This window comes from Nycticebus coucang, chromosome 2 (genome assembly GCF_027406575.1).
Source record: "Nycticebus coucang isolate mNycCou1 chromosome 2, mNycCou1.pri, whole genome shotgun sequence".
NCBI classification, from domain to species: Eukaryota; Metazoa; Chordata; class Mammalia; order Primates; family Lorisidae; genus Nycticebus; species Nycticebus coucang.
In genome coordinates this window covers 101006389-101024330 of record NC_069781.1, presented here as the reverse complement: position 1 = coordinate 101024330, position 17942 = coordinate 101006389, and the positions used below count along the sequence as shown (strand labels likewise).

General features: G+C 40.8%; 1 protein-coding gene across 1 annotated transcript in view; it reads left to right on the top strand.

Moving 5' to 3' along the window:
- LOC128597901 (fructose-1,6-bisphosphatase 1-like) overlaps nt 1-17942 on the top strand; it is a 35705-nt gene that overhangs the window by 12362 nt on the left and 5401 nt on the right. Inside the window, exon 4 of the mRNA XM_053608332.1 lies at nt 16243-16380. Within this exon, the coding sequence (XP_053464307.1) occupies nt 16243-16380 (138 nt within the window). The remainder of the gene's footprint in view (nt 1-16242; nt 16381-17942) is intronic.

The window sequence follows — 17942 nt, the reverse complement described above, 5'->3', positions numbered from 1 at the left end:
CATGGAACATACTCCAAAATTGATCACATCTTAGGTCACAAGTCTAACCTCAGCAAATTTAAAAGAATACAAATTATTCCTTGCATCTCCTTGGACCATCATGGAATAAAAGTTGAACTCAGTAACAACAGGAATCTGCATACTCATACAAAAACATGGAAGCTAAATAACCTTATGCTGAATGATTGCTGGGTCATAGATGAGATTAAGAAGGAAATTACCAAATTTTTGGAACAAAACGATATTGAACACATGGATTATCAGAACCTCTGGGATGCTGCAAAGGCAGTCCTAAGAGAGACTTCCTCAAGAGAAAAGAAAGAGAGAAAGTTAAAAATTTAATGGGATTTCTCAAGCAACTGAAAAAGGAAGAACATTCCAATCCCAAACCCTGCAGAAGAAAAGAAATAACCAAAATTAGAGCAGAATTAAATGAAATTGAAAACAAAAGAATTATACAACAGATCAATAAATCAAAAACCTGTTTTTTTGAAAAAGTCGATAAAATAGATAAACCGTTGTCTAACCTTCCCAGAAAACAAAGAGTAAAATCTCTAATTTCATCAATCAGAAATGGTAAAGAAGAAATAACAAAAGACTCCTCAGAAAATCAAAAGATCCTTACTGAATATTACAAGAAACTTTATTCTCAGAAATATGAAAATCTGAAGGAAATTGACCAATACATGGAAGCATGGGACCTTCCAAGACTTAGCCAGAATCAAGTGGAAATGTTGAACAGGCCTATATCAAATTCTGAAATAGCATCAACTATACAATATCTCCCTAAAAAGAAAAGCCCTGGACGAGAGGGCTTCACATCAGAATTCTACAAAACCTTTAAAGAGGAACTAATACCTATATTACTCAACTTTTTCCAAAATATAGAAAAAGAAGGAATACTACCCAACACATTCTATGAAGCAAACATCACCTTCATCCCTAAACCAGGAAAAGACCCAATAAGGAAAGAAAATTATAGACCAATATTACTAATGAAAATAGATGCAAACATATTCAACAAGATCCTAACAAATAGAATCCAGCAACATGTCAAACAAATTATACACCATGACCAAGTGGTTTTTATCCCAGGGTCTCAAGGCTGGTTCAATATACGTAAATCTATAAATATAATTCAGTATATAAACAAATTAAAAAAGAAAGACCATATGATTCTCTCAATTGATGCAGAAAAAGCTTTTGATAATATCCAGCATCCTTCATGATCAGAACACTTAAGAAAATTGGTATAGAAGGGACATTTCTTAAACTGATAGAGCCCACCTACAACAAACCCACAGCCAATATCATATTGAATGGTGTTAAATTGAAATCATCTGGTCAGTCACCTCAGAAACCAGGCAAGAGTGCCCATTGTCTCCACTGCTTTTCAACATTGTAATGAAAGTCTTAGACATCGCAATTAGGGGAGAAAAGGCAATCAAGTGTACCCATATAGGGTCAGAAGAGACCAAACTTTCACTCTTCGCAGATGATATGATTGTATATCAGGAAAACATCAGGGATTCTACTACAAAACTCTTAGAAGTGATCAAGGAATACACCTGCGTCTCAGATTACAAAATCAACATTCATAGCCTTTATATATACCAACAATAGTCAAGCTGAAAAAACAGTCAAGGACTCTATTTCATTTACAGTAGTGCCAAAGAAGATTAAATATTTGAAATTTTATCTAACAAAGGAGGTGAAAGATCTCTATAAAGAGAACTATGAAACTCTAAGAAAAGAAATAGCTGAAAATGTTAACAAATGGAAAAACATACCATGCTCATGGCTGAGAAGAATCAACATTGTTAAAATGTCCATACTACCCAAAGCAATATACAACCTTAATGCAATCCCTATTAAAGCTCCACTGTAATACTTTAAAGATCTTGAAAACATAATACTTTGTTTTATATGGAATCAGAAAAAACCTTGAATAGCCAAGACATTACTCAGAAATAAAAATAAAGTAGAAGGAATCATGCTACCAGACCTCAGACTATACTATAAGTTGATAGTGATCAAAACAGCATTGTCTGGTACAAAAATGGAGAGGTAGATGTATGGAACAGAATAGAGAACCAAGAGATGAACCCAGCTACTTACCATTATTTGATCTTTGACAAGCCAATTAAAAACATTCAGTGGGCAAGATGGTGGCTGAGTAACAGCTTCCTTGCATCTGGGCACCGTGAGTCTGGGGAGATAAGACTCCAGGCATCTCTGGCTGGTGGGATCTGCCTATAATCATCCCTTTGAGGATAAAGGTAGTTAGCGAGAGACTTCTGGACCCCAAGAGGAGGACAAAAACAGTGGAAAACTGGCAAGTGGTCGTGTGCGTTCAATTGGCCTAATCCCGCCGACACCTATAAGTACAGTAGCAGCGATACTACAAACTGGAAAGGTCTTACCTGTGAACTGTTTTGGTGTTTTTGGACTTGGGACTCAGTTGAACTGCCCTGGGGAGAGCTTGAGCAGGAGTGGAGAGAACTTTGGGCATTGTCTAGGGCCCCAGACTGAGCCGCTGAGCTGGACAGAGCTAATAGTGTTTGGCTGTTGGCTGCAGGAAGCCACTGGGAGAGAACTGCCCCAGCAAGGTCCGCCCTCATGGTTGCAGAGCAAGGATCGGGTGGGAGCTCTTAATCTAGTGACTGAGCAGCCTAAAGGCGGGAACTGAGCTGCTTTATAGCCTTAAACCTCAGGGGCAGAGTGAGACCGGTTTTGGCACACTGGGTAAGTGGATAGCCACTTCAGCAGTGATTCCAGCAACAAGCACTTTCCTGGGAAAGCTTCTGCTTAGCAAGTTTAGAAGTTTAAAGTGCCTTTTAAGAGGGCTGAAGAGAGATCTAGTGTGTCTACCCTGTGGGGTTTGAGATATCAGCAGAGGCCTCCAGTCGTATCAGCATTGTGATTAACATATCACACCACAGAAGACCACCTGTTGCCCAGAAAATATTCAACAAAATATATATACTGCTTTGTTTTTGGTTGTTTTTTTTCTTTTTGTTTGTTTGTTTTTTGTTTATTTTGATGTTGTTGTTATTTTCTTTTTTAATTTCAACCTTTTCTATACAAATTTTTTTCTTTCTCAATTTTTCTAGTTTAAATACAATTTCCCATTGCTGCCTTTTTCAATAACTAGAACGTCATTTTTGCTAGTGTTTATGCCCCTATTATTTGGTTTTTCATCCAATTTTACCCTGTAAAGTTTTCTGTTTACTTGCTTTGGCTTGATTTATAGCATTTTTGTCTTTCCTCTCTACTTGGTGGAGGTGGGGTACTGTGTCTGATCAGGTTAGCAAAGAGCTGCTGACATCAAGGGAACCACTCAACCGGGCATCCCTAGAGTTTGGGTTTTTTTTAAGGTCATGTCAAATTACCCTACTGTACACCTATATTGCTCTGTCTCCCTCTTTCTGTGCCTCTCTTATTTTTGTCAATATTCCTTTTACCTACCCCCTCTCCTTTCTCTATTTTCTTTTTGTTCTTTTCTTCTTTCTTTCATCCCTTCTTGCTCTTCAACCTTCTCATCCTTCTGGTCCTGCACCAAAAGGACTCATCGAAATCTTAGTCCACAGGCACGGGAACTTAAAGAGCAGGAGGATGTGAAAGGAACATTAGGGCAAGGAAACAGATACAAGAAATCACTAATGAGGAAGAATCAGCAGAAAACTCCAGGCAACATGAAGAACCAGTCTAGAACAACTCCTCCAAGGGACCATGAGGCACCTACTGCAGAGGATTCCACCTATAAAGAAATGTTAGGAATGACAGAAAGGGAATTTAGAATACACATGATGAAAACAATGAAGGAAATGATGGAAACAATGAAGGAAACTGCTAATGAAGTGGAAAATAACCAAAAGGAAATCCAAAAACAGAATCAAATAAGAGATGAACGATAAGAAGAATATAGGAAGAATATAGCATAGCTGAAGGAACTGAAGCAGTCAATTAGGGAACTTAAAGATGCAATGAAAAGTATCAGCAACAGGTTAGACCATGCAGAAGAAAGAATTTCAGAGGTAGAAGACAAAGTTCTTCAGATAACTCAGATAGTAAAAGAGGCAGAAAAGAAGAGAGAGAAAGCAGAACATTCACTGTCAGAATTATGGGACTTTATGAAGCATTCCAACATACAAGTTATAGGAATCCCAGAAGGGGAAGAAGAATGCTCCAGAGGAATGGAAGCCATACTAGAGAATATTATAAAAGAAAATTTCCCAAATATCATCAAAGATTCTGACACACTGCTTTCAGAGGGATATCAGAACCCAGGTCACCTCAACTCTAACCGAGCTTCTCCAAGACATATTATGATAAACCAATATGTTCGTCTTGCATCTGTCCAAAGTCAGGACAAAAGAAAAGATTCTGCAAGCTGCCAGGAGTAAGCGCCAGTTGACCTACAGGGGCAAATCCATCAGAGTGACCGCAGACTTCTCTAATGAAACTTTCCAAGCAAGAAGACAATGGTCATCTACCTTTAATCTACTTAAACAGAACAATTTCCAGCCCAGAATTCTGTACCCTGCTAAGCTAAGCTTCAAAATTGACGGAGAAATCAAATCATTTACGGATATACAAACATTGAGGAAATTCGCCACAACAAGACCAGCTCTACAGGAAATACTTCAACCCGTTCTGCACACTGACCACCACAATGGATCAGCAGCAAAGTAAGAACTCAGAAATCAAAGGACAGAACCTACCCTCCACACTGATGCAAAAGATAAAACTAAGCAATGGACTCTCACCAAATAAGACGAATAGAATACTACCACACTTATCAATTATCTCCATAAATGTTAATGGCTTGAATTCCCCACTGAAGAGACATAGATTGGCTGACTGGATTAAAAAACACAAGCCATCCATTTGCTGTCTGCAAGAAACACACCTGGCTTCAAAAGACAAATTAAAGCTCCGAGTCAAGGGTTGGAAGACAATTTTTCAGGCAAATGGAATTCAGAAGAAAAGAGGAGTTGCAATCTTATTTTCAGATACATGTGGATTTAAAGCAACTAAAGTCAAAAAAGACAAAGATGGTCACTTTATATTGCTCAAGGGAAAAATACAACAAGAAGACATTTCAATTCTAAATATTTATGCACCCAATTTAAATGCTCCCAGATTCTTGAAGCAGACCTTACTCAGTCTGAGCAATATGATATCTGATAATACCATCATAACAGGGGACTTTAACACACCTCTTACAGAGCTGGACAGATCCTCTAAACAGAAATTGAACAAAGATGTAAGAGATTTAAATGAGACCCTAGAACAACTATGCTTGACAGACGCATATAGAACACTCCACCCCAAAGATAAAGAATATACATTCTTCTCATCACCCCCTGAAACAGTCTCCAAAATTGATCATATCCTGGGACACAAACAATTATCAACAGAATAAAAAGAATTGAAATTTTACCTTGTATCTTCTCAGACCATGAGGCACTAAAGGTGGAACTCAACTCTAACGAAAAGGTTCGACCCCACAGAACGGCATGGAAATTAAACAACCTTCTGTTGAATGACAGATGGATGAAGGAAGAAATAAAAGAGGAAATCATTAACTTCCTTGAGCATAACAACACTGAAGACACAAGCTACCAAAACCTGTGGGATACTGCAAAAGTAGTTTTAAGAGGAAAATTTATCACTATAGATGCCTACATTCGAAAAACAGAAAGAGAGCACATCAACAATCTCACAAGCCATCTTATGGACTTGGAAAAAGAAGAACAATCTAAGCCTAAACTCAGTAGAAGAAAAGAAATCTCCAAAATCAAATCAGAGATCAATGAAATTGAAAACAATAGAATCATTCAGAAAATTAATGAAACAAGGAGTTGGTTTTTTAAAAAAATAAATAAAATAGATAAACCATTGGCCAGACTAACGAGAAATAGAAAAGTAAAATCTCTAGTAACCTCAATCAGAAATGATAAGGAGAAATAACAACCGATCCCACAGAGATACAAGAGATCATCTCTAAATACTACCAGAAACTCTATGCCCAGAAATTTGACAATGGGAAGGAAATGGATCAATATTTGGAATCACACCCTCTCCCTAGACTTAGCCAGGAAGAAATAGAGCTCCTGAATAGACCAATTTCAAGCACTGAGATTAAAGAAACAATAAAAAATCTTCCAACCAAAAAATGCCCTGGTCCAGATGGCTTCACACCAGAATTCTATCAAACCTTCAAGGAAGAACTTATTCCTGTACTGCAGAAATTATTCCAAAAAATTGAGGAAGAAGGAATCTTCCCCAACACATTCTATGAAGCAAACATCATCCTGATACCCAAACCAGGAAAAGACCCAAACAAAAAGGAGAATTTCAGACCAATCTCACTCATGAATATAGACGCAAAAATTCTCAACAAAATTCTAGCCAATAGATTACAGCTTATCATCAAAAAAGTCATACACCATGATCAGGTAGGTTTCATCCCAGGGATGCAAGGCTGATTTAACATATGCAAGTCCATAAACGTTATCTACCATATTAACAGAGGCAAAAATAAAGATCATATGATCCTCTCAATAGATGCAGAAAAAGCATTTGATAAAATCCAGCATTCTTTTCTAATTAGAACACTGGAGAGTATAGACATAGGTGGCACATTTCTAAAACTGATTGAAGCTATCTATGACAAACCCACAGCTAATATTTAACTGAATGGAGTAAAACTGAAAGCTTTTCCTCTTAGAACTGGAACCAGACAAGGTTGTCCTCTGTCACCTTTACTATTCAACATAGTGCTGGAAGTTGTAGCCAATACAATTAGGCAAGACAAGGAAATAAAGGGAATCCAAATGGGAGCAGAGGAGGTCAAACTCTCCCTCTTTGCTGATGACATGATCCTATACTTAGAGAATCCAAAAGACTCAACCACAAGACTCCTAGAAGTCATAAAAAAATACAGTAATGTTTCCGGATATAAAATCAATGTCCACAAGTCAATACGCCAATAACAGTCAAGACAGGAAGCTAATTAAGGACACAACTCCCTTCACAATAGTTACAAAGAAAATGGAATACCTAGGAATATACCTAACGAAGGAGGTGAAGGACATCTATAAAGTAAATTATGAAATCCTCAGAAAGGAAATAGCAGAGGATTTTAACAAATGGAAGAACACACCATGCTCATGGATGGGAAGAATCAACATTGTTAAAATATCTATACTTCCCAAAGCAATCTACCTATTCAATGCCATTCCTATCAAAATACGAACATCATACTTTCAAGATTTGGAAAAAATGATTCTGCGTTTTGTATGGAAACATAAAAACCCCGTATAGCTAAGGCAGTTCTCTGTAACAAAAATAAAGCTGGGGGCATCAGCATACCAGATTTTAGTCTGTACTACAAAGCCATAGTGCTCAACACAGCATGGTACTGGCACAAAAATAGAGACATAGACACTTAGAATCAAATAGAAAACCAAGAAATGAAACTAACATCTTACAACCACCTAATCTTCAATAAACCAAACAAGAACATACCTTGGGGGAAAGACTCCCTATTCAGTAAATGGTGTTGGGAGAACTGGATATCCACTTGTAAAAGACTGAAACTGGACCCACACCTTTCCCCACTCACAAAAATTGATTCAAGATGGATAAAGGATTTATATTTAAGGCATGAAACAATAAAAATCCTCAAAGAAAGCATAGGAAAAACACTGGAAGATATTGGCCTGGGGAAAGACTTCATGAAGAAGACTGCCATGGCAATTGCAACAACAACAAAAATAAACAAATGGGACTTCATTAAACTGAAAAGCTTCTGTACAGCCAAGGAAACAACAACCAAAGCAAAGAGACAACCTACACAATGGGAAAGGATATTTGCATATTTTGAATCAGACAAAAGCTTGATAACTAGTATCTATAGAGAACTCAAATTAATACACATGAAAAAAGCCAACAATCCCATATATCAATGGCAAGAGACATGAATAGAACCTTCTCTAAAGAAGACAGACGAATGGCTAACAAACATATGAAAAAATGTTCATCATCCCTATATATTAGAGAAATGCAAATCAAAACCACCCTGAGATACCATCTAACCCCAGTGAGAATGGCCCACATCACAAAATCTCAAAACTGCAGATGCTGGCGTGGATGTGGAGAGAAGAGAACCCTTTTACACTGCTGGTGGGACTGAAAACTAGTACAACCTTTCTGGAAGGAAGTATGGAGAAACCTCAAAGCACTCAAGCTAGACCTGCCATTTGATCCTGCAATCCCATTACTGGGCATCTACCCAGAAGGAAAAAAAAAATTCTTTTATCATAAAGACACTTGTACTAGACTGTTTATTGCAGCTCAATTTACAATCGCCAAAATGTGGAAACAGCCTAAATGCCCACCAACCCAGGAATGGATTAACAAGCTTTGATATATGTATACATGGAATACTATTCAGCTATTAAAAAAAAATGGAGACTTTACATCCTTCGTATTAACCTGGATGGAAGTGGAAGACATTATTCTTAGTAAAGCATCACAAGAATGGAGAAGCATGAATCCTATGTACTCAATTTTGATATGAGGACAATTAATGACAATTAAGCTCATGGGTGGGGAAGGAAAAGCAGAGAGAGGGAAGGAGGGAGAGGGGTGGGGCCTTGGTGTGTGCCACACCTTCTGGGGGCAAGACATGATTGCAAGAGGGACTTTACCTAACAAATGCAATCAGTGTAACATGGCTTATTGTACCCTCAATGAATCCCCAACAATAAAAAAAAAAAATACGGGCGGCGCCTGTGGATCAGTCGGTAAGGCGCTGGCCCCACATACCGAGGGTGGCGGGTTCAAACCCGGCCCCGGCTGAACTGCAACCAAAAAATAGCTGGGCATGGTGGCGGGCTCCTGTCGTCCCAGCTACTCGGGAGGCTGAGGCAAGAGAATCGCTTAAGCCCAGGAGTTGGAAGTTGCTGTGAGCTGTGTGATGTCATGGCACTCTACCCGAAGGGCATAAAGTGACACTCTGTCTCTACAAAAAAAAAAAAAAAAATACATTCAGTTGGGAAAAGATTCCCTATTTAACAAATGGTGCTGGGTGAACTGGCTGGAGACCTGTAGAAGACTGAAACTGGACCCACATCTTTCACCAATAACTAAGATAGACTCTCACTGGATTAAAGATTTAAACTTAAGACATGAAACTATAAAAATACTAGAAGAGAGTGCAGGGAAAACCCTTGAAGAAATTGGTCTGGGTGAGTATTTTATGAGGAGGACCCACGCCCAGGCAATTGAAGCAGCTTCAAAAATACACTACTGGGACCTGATCAAATGAAAAAGCTTCTGCACAGCCAAGAACACAGTAAGTAAAGCAGGCAAATAGCCCTCACAATGGGAGAAGATATTTGCAGGTTATGTCTCCGACAAAGGTTTAATAACCAGAATCCACAGAGAACTCAAACATATAAGCAAGAAAAGAACAAGTGATCCTATTGCAGGCTGGGCAAGGGACTTGAAGAGAAGCTTCTCTGAAGAAGACAGGCGCACGGCCTACAGACATATGAAAAAACGCTCATCATCTTTAATCATCAGAGAAATGCAAATCAAAACTACTTTGAGATATCATCTAACTCAGGTAAGATTAGCCCATATCACAAAATCCCAAGACCAGAGATGTTGGAGTGGATGTGGAGAAAAGGGAACACTTCTACACTGCTGGTGGGAATGCAAATTAATACATTCCCTTTGGAAAGATGTTTGGAGAACACTTAAAGATCTAAAAATAGATCTGCCATTCAATCCTATAATTCCTCTACTAGGTATATACCCAGAAGACCAAAAATCACATTATAACAAAGATAATATACCAGAATTTGTACCAAAATGTTTATTGCAGCCCAATTCATAATTGCTAAGTCATGGAAAAAGCCCAAGTGCCCATCGATCCACGAATGGATTAATAAATTATGGTATATGTACACCATGGAATATTATGCAGCCTTACAGAAAGATGGAGATTTTACCTCTTCCATGTTTACATGGATGGAGCTGGAACATATTCTTCTTAGTAAAGTATCTCAAGAATGGAAGAAAAATTATCCAATGTACTCAGCCCTACTATGAAAGTAATTTATGGCTTTCACATGCAAGCTATAACCCAGTTATAAGCTAAGAATAGGGGGTAGGGGGAAAGGGAGGGTAGGGAGTGGGGAGGTGGGAGGAGGGAGGGTGATTGGTAGAATTACACCTGCAGTGCATCTTACAAGGGTATATGTGAAACTTAGCAAATGTAGAATGTAAATGTCTTAACACAATAACTAAGAAAATGCTAGGAAGGCTATATTAACCAGCGTGATGAAAATGTGTCAAACAGTCTATAAAAGCAATGTATGGTGCCCCATGATCACATTAATGTACACAGCTATGATTTAATAATAATTAATAAATAAATTTCACCATTAATTGTTAAAAAAATAAAAAATAAAAATAATTATTTTAAAAAAGTCATATTTCTTTTTTCTTTGCTCAGGGTAAATATGTGGTCTGTTTTGATTCCCTTGATGGATCTTCCAACAATAACTGCCTTGTGTCCATTGGAACCATTTTTGGCAACAATAGAAAGGTAAAATGTGATGTTTCAAGCACCTGGTTTTGGATCAAAGGAAAAGTTGAGGTTCAACATTCAGTCCTATTTCACGGTGGTGGACCAGCCAGAATGTATCATGTGAGCCTTGAATAGATTTGTATGTCAAGTCCTGAGTTTTTGTTTTCTTTTTCTTTTTTTTTTTTTTTTCATAGAGACGTGGTCTTGCTTTTTGTCTCAGGCTGGAGCACAGTGCCACGATCATAGTTCATATGACCTTGAATGCCTGGGCTCAAGATATATTCACAGGTAGTGGGGACTACAGTCATGTACCACCACTCTCAGTTAACTTTTAAAATTTTTGTAGAGACAGAGTCTGGTTATATTGCCCAGGCTGTTCTCAAACTCCTAGCGTCAAGGGATCCTCTTGCCTCAGCTTCTCAGCGTGCTGGGATTATAGGCATGACCCACTATGCCAGCCTTCAAGTTCTGAGTTTTTCAGGCTTAATTGCATAATAAAGATCCACTAGGTCATTAAGAGAGAATGTAACAGTGAAACATGGGTTTGAGGAGTGAAAGCTTCTTGAAACTGTGTGAGAGCTGAGCTGAATCCTGTTCAGACTTGACTCTGTCTTTTCTCTTTCTCTGCAAATTAAAGCCTTTCCAGTCCCTGGAATGAATGGTCTCCTCTCCTTCTTACAGGCCCTTCTCCCGACTCTACCCTGTTCCTCTCAGCCATTGGCTGATTTTATGCTACACTGTCATGCTAGAATAGTTATTCTAGAGACTCTATGACCCAAAAAACCTAAAATACTATCTGTCCATTGTGGGAAAAGTTTGCTGAGCCCTGCTCTGAGTCATAGAAAGCAGGAGGTGAACCCAGACCCTGCCTTGGGCCTTCTCACTGCAGGAGCTGAGCTGTCTCCAGAACTTCTCTTACCTTTTTGTTTTTAAGTTTGTGTGTGTGTGCGTGTGTGTGTGTGTGTGTGTGAGAGAGAGAGAGAGAGAGAGAAAAGAGAGAGAGAGCAACAGAGAGACAGGGAGCAGGCTCGATTATAAAGACAGGTGAAAAGCCGAATAAACACCTGCGAACCCATCATAAAACATTATGAAATCTAAACTACGTCCTCTTAGTATCACCTCTTGTTTATTTTAGAAAGGAAACCTCACAGACTTGTGGCTAAACCTCTGTTTCTACATCTTAATAAATGAAGCAGTTAATTCAGCTGAACTCTGTTGGAAATACTACCCAGAGAGGCATTAACTTATTCAAGTGAAACCCACCAGGATGGGTGGATGAGCAGAGTTCAGGAGTTGGAGACCAGCCTGAGCAAGAGCGAGACAAGACCCCTGTCTCTACTAAAAATAGAAAAGCCAGCTGCTTGTGGTACCAGGCAGGCACCTGTAGTCCCAGATACTCAGGAGGCTGAGGCAGGAGGATGGCTTGAGCCCAGGAGTCTGAGGTTGCTGTGAGCTCTCTGTTTCCAAAAAAAGAGAAATGATACCCAAATTTGTATTTGATCTCTAAAAGTGACTTATTGTCTGATATTGTGCACAGTTGCTTTTCAAACTCACAAAAAGTAGCATCACTGTGGCACCCTTGCCTTTGGTCATCAGAGAGCATTTTTCTTTGTCTTGGGTCAGAGGCAGATCCACACCAAAATCAATTTGAGTCATAGAAGGTTTGAATGCTCTGGAAGGCAGAAGAGGGTGGATTGTTTGAGCTCAGGAGTTTGAGACTAGCCTGAACAAGAGTGAGAGCCTGTCTCTACTAAAAATAGAAAAGTTATCCAGGTACTGTGGTGGGCTTCTGCACGCCCAGCTATTCAAGAGGCTGAGGCAGTTAGATTGCTTGATCCCAGGAGTCGGAGGTTGCTGTGAGCTATGACACAATGCCAGGGCAAGAGAGTGAGACTCAATCTCAAAAAAAGAAAAGTTGACATTCTCATGCCATAAAGCCAAAGGCAATGAGTCATCTGTTTTCCAAGCCATGCCAAGAAACATACCATTCCTGTTATAGACATGGAGGGAAACAATTTTTCTTGTAAAGTACCAAATCTGTAGTATAGCAAGAAAGGTGTATAGCAAAATTCATTCCTATGGAAGAAAACCTCTGGATAATGACTTAACCAAAAAATAAAGTAGCACCGATGTTTGCCAGACCTATTTTCTACCTCACTCCCCCTCCCCAATATAAGCCTCTTTGAAGGAGAAAATGGGTAGACTCTGGCTATCAACAACAACAACAACAAAACCAGCTTGCAATACCGGCTTGAACTGTGATTGCCAGACAGAGCTGTCAGCAAGAGTCTCCACACTCTTCTCAATAAACCTTCAGTGACTTAAAAGATGGAAAGAGATGATGAGTGTGACACAGCCCTTAATGTCATTTCAGTTTTCAAAGTTTTACTGTTTGAAACTATTTGAGGGCTTGTAGGGCATAAACTTGATGTAGATGGTGCTTCCAAGGAGACCCTTCCTGCTCTCTGCAGAGAAGGTTCTGTGCTGGAATTCAGCACACATGCTCAGGGAGAAATCCATAACTAGGACCTCCAGCAGTGATCAGGCCATGGCCACACGACGCCTGGAAACAGGCTTAAAAGGGACCTGGCAGGGCACATGATTCCATGTCCACATGGGCCCTGCTGTAACCTCTCTCCAGAGGCCCTCAGCTCTGGCTGAGATAGTCAGAAGGAGCATGTTCTCCTGAGATGCTGGGAGACCATCATGTTTTGTCCACAGGTGGAGTCAAAATCCTATTATTGCTCACTTGGTCTTTAGAATATCAGAAAATAAGATTCTTCTACATGTTTGGCCACAGCTTTCTTGCCCCCCACCCCTAGTTCCTTCTTTAAGCTAAACACCTTTCAAGGGAAATGACTTTTAGACTTCTCTCTAGCTTGGTCACCCCCTACCAGACATGTGCTAATTTGAGATATTCTTTAAAAATATCCCGTCCCCACAACTAAAAGCCGAGTTTCAAAAGGAGTGTTTGGTTGCCTCTGTGAGGAAAGGTCGTTGGTGACATGAGTCACCAGATTGGTTTGCTCATGGCCCCCAGGCCTACTTTCTCTTCCAAAACCTCAAGCCTCCAGAACCCCTTGTATCTTCCCTGTATTTCCTATGGGGTGAAATAAAACAGAGACCAATACCTACAGCAGGTAATATAGAAAGGTAGGGTCCAGAGACTTTCTAATGTTGACAAATGCTTTGTGCTCATTGATCCCTGGCCTTGTGCAAAAGAATGGAATAGATTCCCCGGGAGGGAAAGCATCATTGCTTAGGGTTTAGAGGAAGGACTTCAACCAATTAGAAAGGGGGCCTGGCTAGAGAAGAATTCCTCCAAATCCACGACTCAATGAAATTACTTTCTGTTTATATTTTTTGTTTTGGACAGAGTACTCTGTCGCCACAGTAGAGTGGTGTCACTATAGCTCATCGCAACTTCAAATTCCTGGGCTCGAGGAATCCTGCCACCTCAACCTCCCATGTACAGCTGGGACTACAGGTGTGCATCACCCTGCTCAGTTAATATTTTCTATTTTTAGTAGAGATGGGATCTCGCTCTTATTCAGATTGGTGTGAAATTCCTGACCTCAAGGGATCCTCCTTCCTTGGCCTCTCAGAGTGCTGGGATTACAGGCATGAGCCACCACATCTTGGCATATTTTCTCTTTCTTCTGCGTGTGTGGGTTATAGACAGTATTACTATTTCTTCTTGCCATACAAGGGAGTGTAAGAGCATTTTGTGACTTCATTTCAAGGAAAGGCTGTTTACTTTTGCACCTTCACCACAGGCAGGCATGAATGGTTGGGAAAATCTGGGACACTTTTCTTGGTGGAGAATTGGTTACTCAAAGCCTGCAGTAGGGTGAGAGGATAGTTAGATGCCCAGTGGGGAAGCTAATAGTTATTAAAATGACCCTTGAACAAGTGATTCATACATTAGTTGTATTTTTTTCAAGACTGCATTGGCAAATTTAGGGTTAGGGAAAACAACTCAAGGCTTTCATCTTGTGTGAATCTATTTACCTGCACTGCACTAACTGATGAATATAAACCAAACTAAATCAAATGACTCAACTCAACCCAACCAGTTAACTGATCAACCACCCAGATGAAAACCGTGAGGAGAAGAAATGAGCAATGGGGGAGGAGAGAAATAGCTTTTGTGATTCTTCCTTTTACATGAGTAAAAAGTTCTTTTTTTTTTTGTCACCCTCAGCAGAGTGCCATCACCTCCCAGCACACAGCAACCTCCAGCTCTTGGGCTAGGGTGATTCTCTTGCCTCAGCCTCCTGAGTACCTGGGAATACAGGTGCCTGCCAGAACACCAGGCCATTTTTGTTGCAGTTGCCACTGCTGTTTTAGCTGGCCAGGGCTGGGTTCGAACCTGTCACCCTCAGTATATGGGGTCGGCGCCCTACCGACTGAGCCACAGGCGCCACTCGAGTAACAAGTTCTTAAACTTTAGTGCAAGAATCACCCGTGCCACAATGTGCCAAGCACTGCAGGACATCCGACATAGTGAGTCCAGGCTGCAACTCCAGAAAGCACACATCTAGCGAGTTTCCCAGGTGACTGCAGTGCAGATGGCCTGGGCCTCCCTTTGGAAAGTTACAGGAAGAAATTACCTGGGATATTTTTGTTGAGATGACTTCCCTCTGCAGCTTCATGATAGATATCTCTGCTTACTCTCAGCCGCTGGACTGTCTCATGTGGAAGGAACAAGTGAAATTGAGGAAAATTGCCCATTTTCATTTCTGTTCAATTCAAGCAAAGATTTTTCAAGCTGGAATGTTTGTTTGAGACTGTTTGGGGGACCAAAGAGGCCAATCATGTTAATAAAGAGGAGAGCTGCCTGTAAGAGATCACGGCTGAGGAGCCAGCTCTGAAGGTGCTCCCCTCTTTAGGAGGAGACAAGCTGTGGATCACGTGACAGACACAGGGTGTGTGTTTCAAATGGAAAACACGGAAAGATTAGAGTGATGCCATGTTCTAAGTGTAGGCAGTATTGTGCTGAGTTTTCAGCATGTGTGGTACTGGTTTGTGATGTAAAGTGTGTTTCCTACTGTGGGTGATAGGCAAAAAATGAGAAAACATCTACCCTGCCCCATAATGACTCTGGGAAGACATTCTGAGTTCCTGTATTTCTGAGACCCTCCCCAATGTGTGAGTGACACGAGCCATAGCTCAGTGAGGTTTGCATTGCAGTTGGCAAGAACTCATGAAATTGATTCCTCACCAGGCTCGCTGCCCTGTAGCCCAGGGTTCATTTGTTCAAATGAAGATGGAGCAGGCAGGTGAAAGACGTTGATGCCCATGATAAGATTAAATTAGTGGGAGCTCTCAAGAAGGCATGATCTTTTTTGGAAGTGATAGTGGAGAAATGAGAGAATATCAAGTTACAAAAATTGAAGAAGGATGCTGATTGGAAAGAAGGATCCAGATGCAGGAAATGTGGGGTCTGGTGGAAAGGTTGCCGTGGTAATAGAATCAGGATATTACAGATGTGTGGGGGAGGCCCCTCTGGGAAGATGCCCTATCTCATCAGAAGGGTGGCTGATCATGCCTCCTGGTAATGCTTGAACTGGAAAAAAGAACCATGAAACAAAACAAAACAAAAAAATACTTTGGTTTCTTTCTTACTCTAGAAATCAACTAATGAGCCTTCGGAGGACGCTCTACAGCCAGGCAGGAACCTGGTGGCAGCCAGCTATGCCCTGTATGGCAGCGCCAGCATGCTGGTGCTTGCCGTGGAGCATGGTGTCAACTGCTTCATGCTGGACCGGGTGAGAGATCTGGCAGGGGCTGGCCTTGGCTGGTGGCAGTGAGTGGATGTGCTGGAGAGGCAGGCTGGGGCTGCAGGGGGAGCTGGGGTGAATTAAGAGTCCAACAGTTTCTATTAGGAAGAGGGCCCAGCCTGCCAAGTCTTCTGACGGTTCAAGAAACCCTGGATTTTGAAGCACACAGTGTTTCTAACGTGGAAAACACTATGCTAGCCAACTAAATCTCGCTATGGCTGGGTAGAGCTGCAGGAGGTCTGTTAGCCACCCACTCTGTCCATTTCCAGCCGTTCTACCTACCTTATCCACCAAGAGGGGCTTTTCTGAGATGAACAAGTGTCCCAGCTAAAGCTGTGAATGATAGTATTTCCTCAAAAATATCTCCCAAAAGCTGGAACATATTCTTCTTAGCAAAGTATCTCAGGAATGGAAGAAAAAGTATCCAATGTACTCAGCCCTACTATGAGGCTAAATTATAGCTTTCACACGAAGACTATAACCCAACTATAGCACAAGACTATGGGGAAAGAGCCAAGGAAGGGGAAGGGAGGGGGGAGGTTTTGGTGGAGGGAGGGTAATGGGTGGGACCACATCTATGGTGCATCTTAGAGTGGGTACAGGCGATTGCACTAATGTACACAGCTATGATTTAACAATAAAAAAAAAAAGAAAGAAAAAAAATAGCTCCCAAATGTATTTGGTTCTGTGCGCATGCTCACAAATCTCCAGTTAGTTCTTGCAGTCACAAGGCTTTGACCAGCTCAAGGAAATAAAAATACAGAAGAATATGAAGACAATCCCTTACTCTACCTCATTGAGAAAAGTTACCTTATAGAAAGGAGCCCATGGTGCCATGAAAAATGTTCATTAATGATTTTAATTTGTGGATAATTTTTTCCATGCAGAGGGAGATGGAGAGACAAGGTATACATTACTAATTTTTGAGTTATTTATTCATTGAGTTAGGTGACTGTATCAACAGAGCAGGTAAATTGAGAAAAGTCATCTCTTTAATACCTGGCACAATGAAACCCACCATTGAAACACAGACTCCAGAGAATAATCTTTAATACATTGGCATCTTCATTACGTGTTTGGGGAAATGAATTAGATTTATGCCCCTTTTTAAATTTTAGCAGTGTTGTCAGGTGGCATTAATGCGACACCCTATGCATACGGTGCTTCTGGCTGACAAACTGAGAGCAAGGTGCAGCCAGTGGGACCCCTGTGGGAGACAGGCTGCTTGGGTAAGGCCTGGGTGTGAGCAGCAGGTGGGGCAGGTCAAAGGTGGCACACAGGCGACCTTTGTCCCAGGCACTCTTACCCAGCTGGACGTTCCCCTGCCTGGAAGCCTGGGGCACTCAATAAATAAAACCAGGGTAAGGTCAGAGCACCAGTTAAAGTCTCCAAATAGGGCGACCTCAGGGGAAATGATGGCAGATCCAGAGCAAAGTTTCATCTGAAGCCAGGACGCGCAGGTTCAGGCGCCCCTGATGTTTGCTGATTTGTGCCTCGCCGGGCATTTCCTGCCACCCCAGACATTCTTCTGGTGCTTTCTCTGCTACCTT